The sequence below is a fragment of the Erpetoichthys calabaricus genome, chromosome 11 (assembly GCF_900747795.2).
Source record: "Erpetoichthys calabaricus chromosome 11, fErpCal1.3, whole genome shotgun sequence".
NCBI classification, from domain to species: Eukaryota; Metazoa; Chordata; class Cladistia; order Polypteriformes; family Polypteridae; genus Erpetoichthys; species Erpetoichthys calabaricus.
This window is the reverse complement of record NC_041404.2, coordinates 85671371-85684962: the sequence shown is the minus strand read 5'-3', so window position 1 is coordinate 85684962 and position 13592 is coordinate 85671371. Positions and strand designations below refer to the sequence as shown.

At 36.8% G+C, this 13592-nt stretch overlaps 1 protein-coding gene across 1 annotated transcript in view; it reads right to left on the bottom strand.

Annotated features, from left to right (window-relative positions):
- Positions 1-912: 912 nt before the first annotated feature.
- The window catches only part of nosip (nitric oxide synthase interacting protein), a 28763-nt gene continuing 16083 nt past the window's right edge, over positions 913-13592 (bottom strand). The window contains exons 4-9 of the mRNA XM_028813508.2: positions 12637-12718; positions 12429-12561; positions 8482-8606; positions 8077-8264; positions 2108-2216; positions 913-1416 (exon numbers count right to left, since the gene is read on the bottom strand). Of these exons, the coding sequence (XP_028669341.1) occupies positions 1345-1416; positions 2108-2216; positions 8077-8264; positions 8482-8606; positions 12429-12561; positions 12637-12718 (709 nt within the window). The 3' untranslated portion in view covers positions 913-1344. The remainder of the gene's footprint in view (positions 1417-2107; positions 2217-8076; positions 8265-8481; positions 8607-12428; positions 12562-12636; positions 12719-13592) is intronic.

Sequence of the window (13592 nt, the reverse complement as noted above, 5' to 3'; positions counted from 1 at the left end):
AAGAACAAGAAAACAAAGCGCACAGTGTAGCAAAAGAGTCTATCACAGGGACCATGTTACTGATTAGCGCATGCACGTAAGCTATACTGTAATATATAAGAATTTGTACATGTGACACCCCACGACCTATACGAAGTACTGTGTGGAATTCTGGGTGACACATATGAAAGAAGGGAGAGATGAAGAAGAGCCCATGCTGAGGATAGCAAGCCAATGCCACTCTGTCCTACTATGACAAGCTAAGGGACAACACACTCTTCAGGTCTGATGACAGATCACTTTGTGGACAAGTAATGATCAAAGGCACAGACGAAATGAGCGCCACAGATAGTTTTCAGACATGAAACAAAAAACAGGAAATGCATTCAGCATTAAAACAAGGAAGTATTTTTTCTGTGTGCCCAGAGTTAACTGTACAGCTACAGTGCTGTGAAAAAGTATTTGCCTCTTCCTGATTTCTTCTATTTTGACTTACTCATTATACTTAATTGTTTCTGGGGCAATTATTTGTTCAAAGGTGTTGGTGAACGTTTTCCTTCAATAAATGACATGATCATTTAAGAACAGTATCCTGTGTTTTCCCAGGTTGCCCTTTGTATTATACTAAATTTGTTTGTAGATCAGAAACAATTAAATGTTCTGAACAAGCAAAAATAGAGGAAATCAGGAAGGGGAAACCATACATCATATATACTCAGGTGTAAACACCACCACATTGAAATTTCCCTTAGAATGATGATGATAGGAATTAATTTGAAGAAGCAAAATTCATCAAATCCCAAAGACAGCTACATAGAAAAGCTGAAACCCACAAAAAGAAGGAATAGAAAAGCACAAATACTAAGTGTGTGTAGAACATAATTGCTCTGCTAAAGATTGGGAAGCACAACTGACCAGCCTTTATGAAATAAATCAGAGCTTTTTGATTCATTTATTCAGCTGCATTTAAAAAGCATTCAATTACCAACATAACGACAAAAAAAAGTAAGAGTTTAATTACAGGTCAAACAAATTCTAAATGGCTTTATAGTTTATTGACAATAATCCAATGCTTCCCTTATGTTTTTAACTTAAGCAGGGTATTCCAACTAAAGTGTCAGTGACCCAACATTCTACTCCAAAAAACACAAACACCTAATAGGCTTAATTTTCTATTATATACACAAATGGTTTCAATATTAACAACAAAATTCAAATAATGAGATAAGTACTGGTAGCAAGAACTAGGATACAAAAAGAAGGTTATGGAGTAAATCAAAGGGTACAACACCAGAGAGTCTGGAGAAGAGTTAATCTTGGCAGGGGACTTTGTGGAGACGGCAGATTGGACACCTGAACTTTCTCTTATACTTGCATTACAGGTCGTGACTGTGTCGCTTTTAAGTCTATTCCAGAACCAGAGAATCCTGTTCCACCCTGAAAATCAAAAGAACTTTAATTATTATTATTTTTGGATCTTTTGGAACTGCGCTAGTCAACAGCAAAATAAAAATACATGATTCAAATTACCCAATCCTATGTGTAAAGGTCTCATGATTATGATAGCTGGCCGATCTGTTCAACTTAAGGTAGGAAATTATGAATGCAAAAATCATCAAGCAGAAACAACTGCTATATTTCAGATAACTAAGTAGAAACAGAAAACGTAAAATAGGTGCACAATCTTTTTTAAATCCGACAATTGGAAGGTGTGGAAGTACGTATATGCTGGTGATAATTTTAACTTCAATGATAATCATTATTAAAGCAGCCATCTGCACAGGACAAATGTAAGCTTGTACAGTATGCCCCTCTGTATGTCTCAAAAGAGTCTCTTATTTTATTCAGTAATGAAAATGTGTTATTGCCCACTTACGATACAGCAACTTTATTTTTTACTCTATCAAGAAGAAGTCTTCTCAGAAAAGAGATCCTTATATAGAACTAGCTGCAATACTCAGTCAGAATAGTAAAATGCACTAGTATACTGATGTGAGCAATGCACCGATATCCAGCATTTATTTGTGTTATATTTAAATATGTTTTGAGGTGTTAGGCTTGTGACCTACAAAAACACTTGAGAAATCTGTAAGTGGCATACAAAGGTTTGAGCACCCTTGACACTTACCCTCTGTAAAATGATAATATCTTTCTCTGACAGTCTATCCCCGGTGATAGGATCCACCATATCCTTGCGAATAAGTTTCTCAACACACTCCAAAGTCACCACAGCACCACTAGAAGAGTACAGGAAAGAAAGACGGGTACTGCATTTTTCAGTTATTACTAATGCTGCATTGCCAGAACTTAGCTTGGAAAGACGCCAGCATGATACATGAAAATGCTTAAAAAACTTTACACATATATACACACACGAAAAGCAATACAGTTTACTCTTTAGGTAATAAAACTGGTGTCATTTCGTATTTAGTCTAATCAATTACTAGTCTAATCAACAAAAATTTCTAAAGCAAAAACATTTACTAATATTTTTTCCTAAAACAATTGGTACCTCAGACAATGAAGCATTTGAAAGCAATCAAGTCGAGTTGTTCAATATAACCCTAATTCTTTCCCAGAGATTAAAACAAAACAAAAATTTTGGAGGTACCACAAAGGTGGAAACTGACTAAATCTGTTATTCACTTCTGTGTCTCACACTACAGATGTAACAAGTTCAGACAAAACCAAAAAAAGCTGAAGAAACCTCAGAATTTGTTATGCAAGAGGATTTTTTCATTCCTGTGTAGACATATTCATTTCCTTTATCTACTAATTATGACACTAGGCAGTGGCTGCTTTTGAAACATTACTGTTTCATTCTTACCATCTTTATTATTTTCATCAGTAGTGATTTATTTGAATTCTTAGTATGAAGTATAAACATGGGACTCAACCTGAATATGATTGTTTTCAGTATATTCCCTAAGCACTGTTTCTGCCTCATAGAGAAGCCTATGCAAAACACTTTCTAAATACATATTTATTCCCACAATCTTCTTTTTATTTATTAATTTTTTAAATCTACTGTATCCAATTTAAGACCTCAGGGAAGACGTATATTGTCACAGAAACAATGAGTGTAAGTAGCTTCTGGCTCCAAGGAGTAAATCTGTTTATCTCAGGACTTAACATAATTTTCTCAAACCTGCTTACAACAATTCAAGGTTGTGAAGGGCCATGGCCTATCCCAGCAGCACTGAGTACAAACAAGGAACCATCACAGGGCCAACTCATGCACAGACACACAGGAGGAACAATTTAGCATTGTCAATAACCCTAATCTGCATGTTTTTGGGGATTTGTGAAAGAAAACCTAACAAAGACAGTCATAAGGTTGGGATCCAAATTGATTAAAACAGCAACAGTAACCAAAGTGCCACCATGCTGCCCAATATCTAAAGTTTTCTTATATAACACTATAATTAATAATATTATAGCACTCACTTACTTTTCAAAGCCCTCATCTTGGTGAGAGTGGAGCTGGCAACATACAAAACTTAAAAGATCAGGCCAACACGACCCCAGCACAACCCCAGTAATGGTCTTCAATACCTTGAGGGGAATTAAGTACCCCAAGGCCAACAACATTCGATTTTGTCCGTGGGTCTTTTCCATGTCTGGTAAAGCCTGCTAACACCCAGCAGCATCCAAACTCTTTGAGAAGGAGGTTCTAAAACTGACTAAAAAAATTGCTGTTTTAAACAAACCAATTTTAATTTTTCAGATGTGCTATAAATACACTTTAAGTGTGCTTATAGTTTTGAAACAGAAATGAAAAACTGAATTTGTGTATTTGGGCCAAGCCAATGATGTTGCCCATTGGCTGGGCACATTGTTGATGTTGTTAAAAAAAAAAAATTGTCAATTGGCTCCAGGCAGAAGCCTTAAAAAATTAAGGCTTCTGCCTGGAGCCAATTGACAATTTTTGTTTTTTTTTTTTTTTAAAATCACACACACCTCACAAGAAAGCTGTCATTCATCAATGTTCACAACAGGAGAGATTCTTGAGTTTTGCAGTAGTGTGCTGCAGCCGAGGAAAGAGTGCATGTATGTGCCTCTGGGGTGTTTGCAGACGTCGAGTGCACATGATTTTTTGCTCTTTTAGGTAGCACACTGTCCTTGAAGTGACCACTCACTGTGGCCACAAATGATGGAATTGTTTTGAGGCTTTGGCTGGTTTGCCTGTTCTAAAGAATTCCCTGAAGCCGCTCAATTGTGCAATGGAATGTCAGCTCACAAAGTGGGTGACTGATCCCCAGGCTAATGCAACTTGTCAGCAAAGTTACAATATCACTCATTCACCATCCGTTTCCTAACCTGCTTATCCTGGGCAGGGTCATGGGGTGACTGGAGCCTATCCTTGTGGCTTTATACTGTATTTTACATTAGCTATGCAGTGAGATCCAAGTGTCAGACAAGTGGTGGCGTGGTGGTGCTTGTTTGGTTTTGTGTGTAGTGCCTGAAGTGGGTCAGTACTAGTGGCATGCAATGCTTCATGGAGATCCCCCTTCCCTCAATACTATACAGTATACTAATATATACAGTCAAAGTAAAAAGTATGTGAACCCTTTGGAATTATCTGGTTTACTGCATGAATTGGTCATAAAAAGTGATCTGATCTTCATCTAAGTCACAGGTACTGATATACACAATGAGCTTAAGGCCAATGACAAACAAAAAATTCTACTCTTTCATTTTTATACATTTTATTTATTCATCTTTATTTTACAAACGCATTCAACGTTCACAGTGGTAGTGGAAAAAGTAAGTGAACCTTGGGATTTAATAACTGGTTGACCCTCCTTTGACAGCAATGACCTCAACCAGGCACTTCCTGTAACTGCAGATCAGACCTGCACATCATGCGGGGGGAATTTTAGCCCATTCTTCCCTGCAGAACTGCCTTAACTCTTCCATATTCTTTGGTTGTCTTCTGTGTATGGCTCTCTTCAAGTCATTCCTCAGCATCTCAATAGGATTGAGATTTGGGCTCTGGCTGGGCCACTCCAAAAGGCGGAGTTTGTTCTTCTGAAGCCATTGTGCTGTGGATTTGCTGCGATGTTTGGGGTCATTGTCCTGTTGCATCACCCAGCCTCTTCTGAGCTTAAGTTGACGGACAGACACCCTCACATTATCCTGGAGAGTTTGTTGATAAACTTGTGAATTCATTTTCCCCTCAATGATGGCAAGCTGTCCAGGCCCTGATGCAGCAAAGCAGGTTCAAATCATGATGTTCCCTCCACCATACTTTACTGTAGGGATGATGATTTGAGGTTGATATGCAGTACCCTTTTTATGCCAAATGAAGTTCTGCTTTTTCCTCCCAAATAGTTCAATTTTGGTTTCATCACTCCACAAAACATTTTCCCAGTACCGTTGTGGAGTGTCCAAGTGCTCTTTCGCAAACTTCAGGTGCTCAGCAATGTTCTTTTTTGATAGCAGTGGCTTCCTTCTTGGTGTCCTGCCATGGACTCCTTTCTTGTTCAATGTTTTGCGTATAGTTGACTCATGAACAGAGATGTTAGCCAGTTCTAATGACTTCTTCAAGTCCTTCGCTGTCACTCTAGGGTTCTTCTTTACCTCATTGCTGACTTAGCATTGTGCTCTTGGGGTCATCTTGGCAGGGCGCCCACTTCTAGGCAGAGTAGCCACAATACCAAAATGTCTCCATTTATAGACAACTTGCCTAACAGTAGACTGATGGATATCTCAAATCTTTGACATGACTTTGTAACCCTTTCCAGCCATATGTAGATTAACAATTCTCGATCTTAGCTCTTCAGACAGCTCTTTTGTGCGAGGCATGATCCTCATCTGGATATGCTTCTTGTCAAAAGTTCAGACTCAAACTTTATAGTGCTTTTTTATCAATCAAAGTAATTCTAGGCCACACCTCTGAGCTCGTTTCATTAAATGGACTCCAGGTGTGCTAAATTCTGACTGCAATGAGCTTTTTATAAAGTTATTATCTTAGGGTTCACTTACTTTTTCCAACCTTCAGTTTCAGAGTTTGAATGATTTATTCAATATGGTCAAAAATTCTCTGAAAATCTGTGTATCTTTACTTATAGGAGACTGTGTTTGTTTATGATTGTGACTGACATGAATATACGACCATGTTTTATATGGGAATTAAGACATAAATATAGATAATTCTTAGGGGTTCACATACTTTTTTCTTTGACTGTACACTCTCTGACCTCCAAAGGGAAAGCCTCACCTCACTCCATTGTGTAAAAGAAAATAATGAATTTATTAAAATAAAGTAATGAATGAAAATAATGAATGAATAAGGAAAAAAACACTAACTTTCAGTACTGCCAGTCAACATTCTGCACTATATGCTTTTTGCGGCGCGTAGTTTGCAAATATAACAAGAATAAGCAAAACCAAGCCTCGATGAAACAGTGAGGTATGATTTTTTTTATAACACATGCCAAGTCGCTTTTTTTTGTTTATAAGATAGTAGAATAACAACAATTGAGGATGCCATGTTTGAGTGAGTAAAAGTAATCAGTAAATTCTAGTTTCCTGTTGACAGCCATTTATTCACTACATATTATGAAGCAGATGTAATTTGAGTTTTGTGCCAATACAGAATTGTGATTTGTAGTAATGTTAAATGAACTTGGAACGAATCACCTTTGAATCATCATAAAATTACCAAATACTGATATGTGTGGTGAGTTACAGCAATCAGTGAGATAACGAAACTAATTCCTGCATCCTGCCTGTGCACCATTAAATTTAAATTTAACAAATTATACAGACTCAATCAGACAAAAATGAAATTATTTGCTACATTTCTTATCTACATTCTGACTTTACAGATTGTGAACAAATACACCATTTGATTAAACAAAATAGTAGCAGCGTTACTTAAATTGCCTACCACTCCCAGCAGCCCCAGCAATGTTACGCCACTGGGCAAATCCAGAAGGTTTAGGGGTTGCAAGGAAGAAGGATAATTAAGCAGTCTCTTTAACAAGGAGCCAAAAACACAGAGAGAGGACCAAGATTATCTGTCTGTACTTGTTTTTACGCTTCACACGCTGTTGGATTACAACTACAACCACCATTGAATAAAGTTTACATTTGGATTTATGAGCTGTTCTTTGCCTGCTTGTCTGAGGAGTGCTTCTAATGGTGCCACATCTTTTCAGTACATCTGGAACTTCGTAGGATAAAAGTATACATTTCATTCAGAGGGCTATTTACAGGGATCTTCATTCCACACACCATATTAATCGGCACCTGCTGTACTGGTCTGGACTGTGTTTGGACTTTATCATTAGAGTTGTTTACTGAGTAGTGTCTATTGTTTTGTTCAGTTTCATACATGTAAATAATTATCGTCGGCAGGGAATCAGGGAGAGCTTTTGTGTACATGTTGTTTGATGAATAATTTTTTTTTTGCCTTCTTTAATTTCTTGAATATATACTTTATTATTTATTGCATCATTGAGATGCTTACCAGTATCTGTGTATGTGAATGTAGGTGTGCATCAGATTAAGGCTGAGTGTGTTTCTGGGGTACCCGTAATAAAATAAACAAATTACTGTCATAAGACAGTGTGAATCTTAGCATCCTTTTGACTGCTAGAAAATATTTTAATTCAAAAGGGGAATTGGCCTTCAAAAAAACTGCCTGAAATTACATGCAATAGTCATGCCTTCAATTTCTTAGATAAATCTGAAGATTTTAAATGTCTGTAAAATGATGTATACAGTAGCATTAATATACTAAAATACTGTACTCCTCTGAACATATGGCAATGGAAAATTGTAAAAGGATGATGGGGTGTGTGGCTTAGACCAATAAAGTATAAATAAAAATGGATTTTTTTAAAGTAACAGCAATTTACTGCAAAAGTACTACTTTCATTAGAAAGCAAATCCACAACACAAATGTGCACAGACAGTAATTATTATTACTACACAATTAAAACAGTTACTTCCTAAGTAAATACATAAAAAAATATAAAGGTAATGGCCAAGTACAGCACCAGATTTAGACATTTAAAGGTAGGCCAGATGTGGTGTACAAAGATTTTCTCTTTAGTTTCAAAACATTAATTAAATATTTTAACTCACGAAGGACGAAGGACTGCACAAGGTACAGAGTTCCCCAGGACATCTTTTGTGACTGCGCACACATAGCGTTCTTGCTTGGTGATAAGGCTAACTCTGTCAAGGGAGCTGTTGATCAGTGAGAACTTGACAGGAATCAAATCTGAGACTTTTATAGGCTTTCCAGACATTGGACAATAAACAGTCTTGTCCTGAAAACAGGAAAGAGAGAGATGGGGGGACAAAAAATTAATTCCACATAAATCATTGACGCAAACTGACCCTTTACAGTAGTAGATCATTCTGCTGTCATGACTGTTACTTTTTTGAGAATGATCCAGATGAGCCAGGGGCAGTTAATGAGCAGCAGACAAGACCTACAACAGCACAATATGCTAAAAAGACAACATAACAAGAAGATCAACTCACTGGCTTCTTCAAAGCTGACTGTTTAGCCTCAGGTGTTAAGGAGGGAATCCAGAAACTGGGCAGCTTGGAGTCCTTCTGTTCAAGTTCAGCTTCACTAGAGGAAGAAATGGATTTTGACTGCTCACCTATTAAACAGAAGATTGTAATATCTTAAAAAAAAAAACACTGAAACAAAAAAAAGAAAAAATTCCAATGTGATATTAGATGCTGTGTGAAAATTATACGCACTGTCTATACTATTCATGGCATGCTCACTGAAGATAAACAGAGAAGTTGGCAAAAGAGGGAGATCAAGAAAATATTTAAAAGAAAGCAAATACTAAATATAGTTTCATAATTGTTTAGAGGACTTCAAAATAGTTTAATACTTGGAAATAAATCTGATTCTCACCATCTGAAAATGATCAAAATTAACAGTCTGTGCAAATCATTGAACATATTACACATATTGTTTAAGGATGAAAAAGTTCATGCAAGGACAGCAATAACAGGTTCAATATTTTGTAAGAGTCAATCTATACATTTCTATTTCATGGATGCAAATAAATTCCCATCCTAACTAATAAGCCCCTTTTTTTAGTTTCTGCCTTCACAAATTTTGTCAATAAGGGTGCCATTTTTCAAAGTTTACCTAATGAAAAGTATATTGCACTTATGCTTATGATTCCTCCAAAATTGTAAGTACACAACCATAGCCCTAATTACTTAAACTTAGCTCAGCAGATGTAGCCTTCTGATTAATTTTTTTTAAAGTAAACCATCTTTTGAAATGTCGGGATCAAAACTGCTTTTCATAATATTACTTAAATATTTTTTGTCCCTTGATTTTTTTCATAAAAAGCTGCATTTACTATATTTTTCTAGTATAAAAAGTTAACTTTAAAAGAAATTAATATATCCCTTTGATTTCATATGAAATGAAAATATGTAATAATGTTTTTGAAAAACCTACCACAACCAGTGTCTTCTACATAGTGGTGTGTTGGGGAGGCAGCATAAAGAAGAGGGACGCCTCACACCTGGACAAACTGGTGAGGAAGGCAGGCTCTATTGTAGGCACAGAGCTGGACAGTTTGACATCTGTGGCGGAGCGATGGGCGCTGAGCAGGCTCCTGTCAATCATGGAGAATCCACTGCATCCACTGAACAGTATCATCTCCAGACAAAGGAGCAGCTTCAGCAACAGACTGCTGTCACTGTCCTGCTCCACTGACAGACTGTGGAGATCGTTCCTCCCCCACACTACGCGACTCTTCAATTCCACCCGGGGGAGTAAACGTTAACATTATACAAAGTTACTGTCTGTTATACCTGCATTTTTATCACTCTTTAATTTAATATTGTTTTTTATCAGTATGCTGCTACTGGAGTATGTGAATTTCCCCTTGGGGAATAATAAAGTATCTATCTATCTATCTATCTATCTAATCTATCTATCTAAAATGCAGGCAATTGAAAGCAAAGCTCAAACTAACAATGGATTCTGCAAAAGAGAATTATCAAAACTACATTCAATATTTTGACTCATCCCATCACATGCTATTTTGCATGCTAAATGCATCTAACCTGTTCCTTAAGATGTTTATATGACAGACCAAATGTACCCATATAGCATCCAGGGAGTGTTTAAACGTTGCTAAGAAAAGTGTAGTGGTATACAGTCTAACGTCTATGCTTATTTCCTAAATACTGTGGAAAAGAGTCTTTGTTCTTTGATTGATTCATTATACAGTATGTTGGGGTGTGAGGTTGCTTGAGTGCTGTTCAATGCTCAAAACAGTGAGGACAGGAAGTTAACCAATAACAAAACAGAAACACAATTTGAGAATAAAAGTGTTTCAGCACTATTGCCAAACTGAACAGGTTTTTATTTTCAAGAATCAATTTAAAAAGCTATTAAAATACAGAAGTTGCAATGCCTTTAACACACTCTCTAATAGCACCCTTATATGCATCTTTTGCACACTTGACATCCATTCCCTTTAGGCAGTGATGTTGGTGTAGAAAATAGTTTTGATCCGTGTCTTCAATGAACATTGTGGCCCTAAGGTATTTTCTTCTGCAATACTGCTTTTCACCTTTGTGTTGAGGTCAACTTTGAGGAATGAAACTGTAAGAAAGTAATCTGTTCTAATTAATTGTGTGGGTCCGCACAGCACTGGTATTTTACTAGTAGAAAACAGTCAATCAGGAGGCGAGTGTTAAGTAGGAATAGACTTTCCTAATAATGTATACTCAGCTGACACATTTGTTTATTATTAAGATTTTTATTTGGTCAAACATTGCCACAAACTCTCTGTCAGCAGTATGTCTTTACAACAATTACAGTATCAGACTGATTCTTTTTGAAGCAAATAGGTATTTAGGACAGTTATCCTCCATCTGTACACATTTTGTACAATTCAGGTTTTCTGTGACAGGAGCCTGCAAGTATCAGGCACAAAGCAGGAAACAACCTTGCCCAAGGTGTCAATCCACTGCAGATTAAAGTGCCACTGACAGCAACTGACAGATTCATCTGTGTGTAGCTAATGACCATTCAAAATGCTAACACTGTTGTGCAAATAATTGTACTGTACACGGTAACTATAAAACTGGCATATATAACTACAATAAGTGTCTTTGAAAATTGGGGTGAACATATATCATCCAGCTAATGATATGGAGAAAATATGCCTGAAAGAATAAGCCCAAATCACTCTGAACGGTGTGCATATCTAGAACATATTACAGTAATCCCTCCTCCATTGCGGGGGTTGCGTTCCAGAGCCACCCGCAAAATAAGAAAATCCGCAAAGTAGAAACCATATGTTTATATGGTTATTTTTATATTGTCATGCTTGGGTCACAGATTTGCGCAGAAACACAGGAGGTTGTAGAGAGACAGGAACGTTATTCAAACACTGCAAACAAACATTTGTCTCTTTTTCAAAAGTTTAAACTGTGCTCCATGACAAGACAGAGATGACAGTTCCGTCTCACAATTAAAAGAATGCAAACATATCTTCCTCTTCAAAGGAGTGCGTGTCAGGAGCACAGAATGTCACATAGATAGAGAAAACAATCTCTAGCAAACAAATCAATAGGGCTGTTTGGCTTTTAAGTATGCGAAGCACCGCGGCACAAAGCTGTTGAAGGCGGCAGCTCACACCCCCTCCGTCAGGAGCAGGGAGAGAGAGAGAGAAAGAGTTTGTTTTTCAGTCAAAAATCAATACGTGCCCTTCAAGCTTTTATGTATGCGAAGCACCGTGCAGCATGTCGTTTCAGGAAGCAGCTGCACAAAAGATAGCAACGTGAAGATAATCTTTCAGCATTTTTAGACGAGCGTCCGTATCGTCTAGGTGTGTGAACAGCCCCCCTGCTCAATCCCCATACGTCAGGATCAGAGAAAGTCAGCGCAAGAGAAAGAGAAAAGTAAGCAATCTAGCTTCTCAGCCATCTGCCAATAGCGTCCCTTGTATGAAATCAACTGGGCAAACCAACTGAGGAAGCATGTACCAGAAATTAAAAGACCCATTGTCCGCAGAAATCCGCGAACCAGCAAAAAATCCGCGATATATATTTAAATATGCTTACATATAAAATCCGCGATGGAGTGAAGCCGCGAAAGGCGAAGCGCGATATAGCGAGGGATCACTGTACACTAAAAGACTTAAAGCTGTTACAGTATGTGGTTTGCATAAATATTTAAACCCCATAGTTCCCTATTTTTCTTTAGAATTTTTTTAAACATAAAACAGTATCAAGTTAAAAAAACACAGGTTCATAGGATCAATATTGTTAGTACTTTGAAAGAAAAATATTATAGAAGAAATTTTCAGTGCCGAATTTGATAGTGAGTAAAATGAGAGAAATGGTCAAGGGTCGGATAACTTTTACAAGGCCCTGTATACGTGTTTAACTTTGTGCCCATAGAGAACTGTTATTAATTACATATATGCACATACCAGAAAAAGGATTCAGTGGTTTTGAGATAATACTGCTCTCTTTTTTCAAGAAGTTCTTAACTTTTGACTCTTCTGCTGCTTGCTGCAAGACCTTCTGCTCAGCATTCTGTTCCTTCTTCTGTTTTTCATATGCCTAAAAAAAGACATACAAATACATAAACAACACTATTATAATAAAATGAAAAAACCCATGAGAAAAATAGCATACCTTCATCTTTCTTGATATTTCAAGTTTCTGATGAAGAACATATTCCAGGATTGCTTCCCTTTCAAAAAGAAAGCCATCTGGACTGCAGGAAAACAAAGGCATGTGATGAAAAGGAAAAAAAACACCATTCAACAGATCCCCTTATAAAGTATGCACACTGAGCAAACCTGTAGGTCTAGTATCAGAGGCAGTATTATTTCTTGATGTTCTACAGAATCAAATAGGGAGGGAGATAACAGTTTTTCTTTTAATGATAAAAATTATATCAAAATTACACTCATGATAAATTTCTGCTTTGGTATTAACATGTCTGAGTATTATTGTCTAAACTTTTATCAAAATATAATTTCACACCACATAGTTTAATTTTAGAAGATTACAGATAATAAGTGTAAATGCAAGTGTTAAGTGGTGAAAATTATGTTTGGCAGTACTGTAATATGATCTATTATAAAAAGAAAGCTGACAATAAAACAGATGAACATCTTCCAATTAACCAAAGGTTCAGTTGATGACTGTAGCTTAATCTGGAAGAGAGTTAAAGGAATTATTTACAGTTTCACTACTGTATTCTCTTCTCGTCAAGTTCATTAAACTAGAAGTGAATTAGCATCTCAGTTGTTCCTCTTGACAAAATTTCCCACATTAGTGAATAAAGAACATAAGCTACAAATTGGTAATGCCAGAACTGAGCATGACACTACTGATTCAGGGGTCAGAATTTCAAATTCACTATGATAGGGCCCATACTAATGTACTAATGTACCAGTAGCTAAATGCAGCAAATTACTTCCATCAAGACTCTGGAAATGACTGTTATGCCTCAATTCCTGTCATTAGAACCAAATCAGGCCTAACATCTAATGCCCACCCTCCAAACAATTAACAGATAATTCCATGATTCTACCACAAAATTATTTTCTGGAAATTGGTATAGAACATTTCTTGTGGGTCTG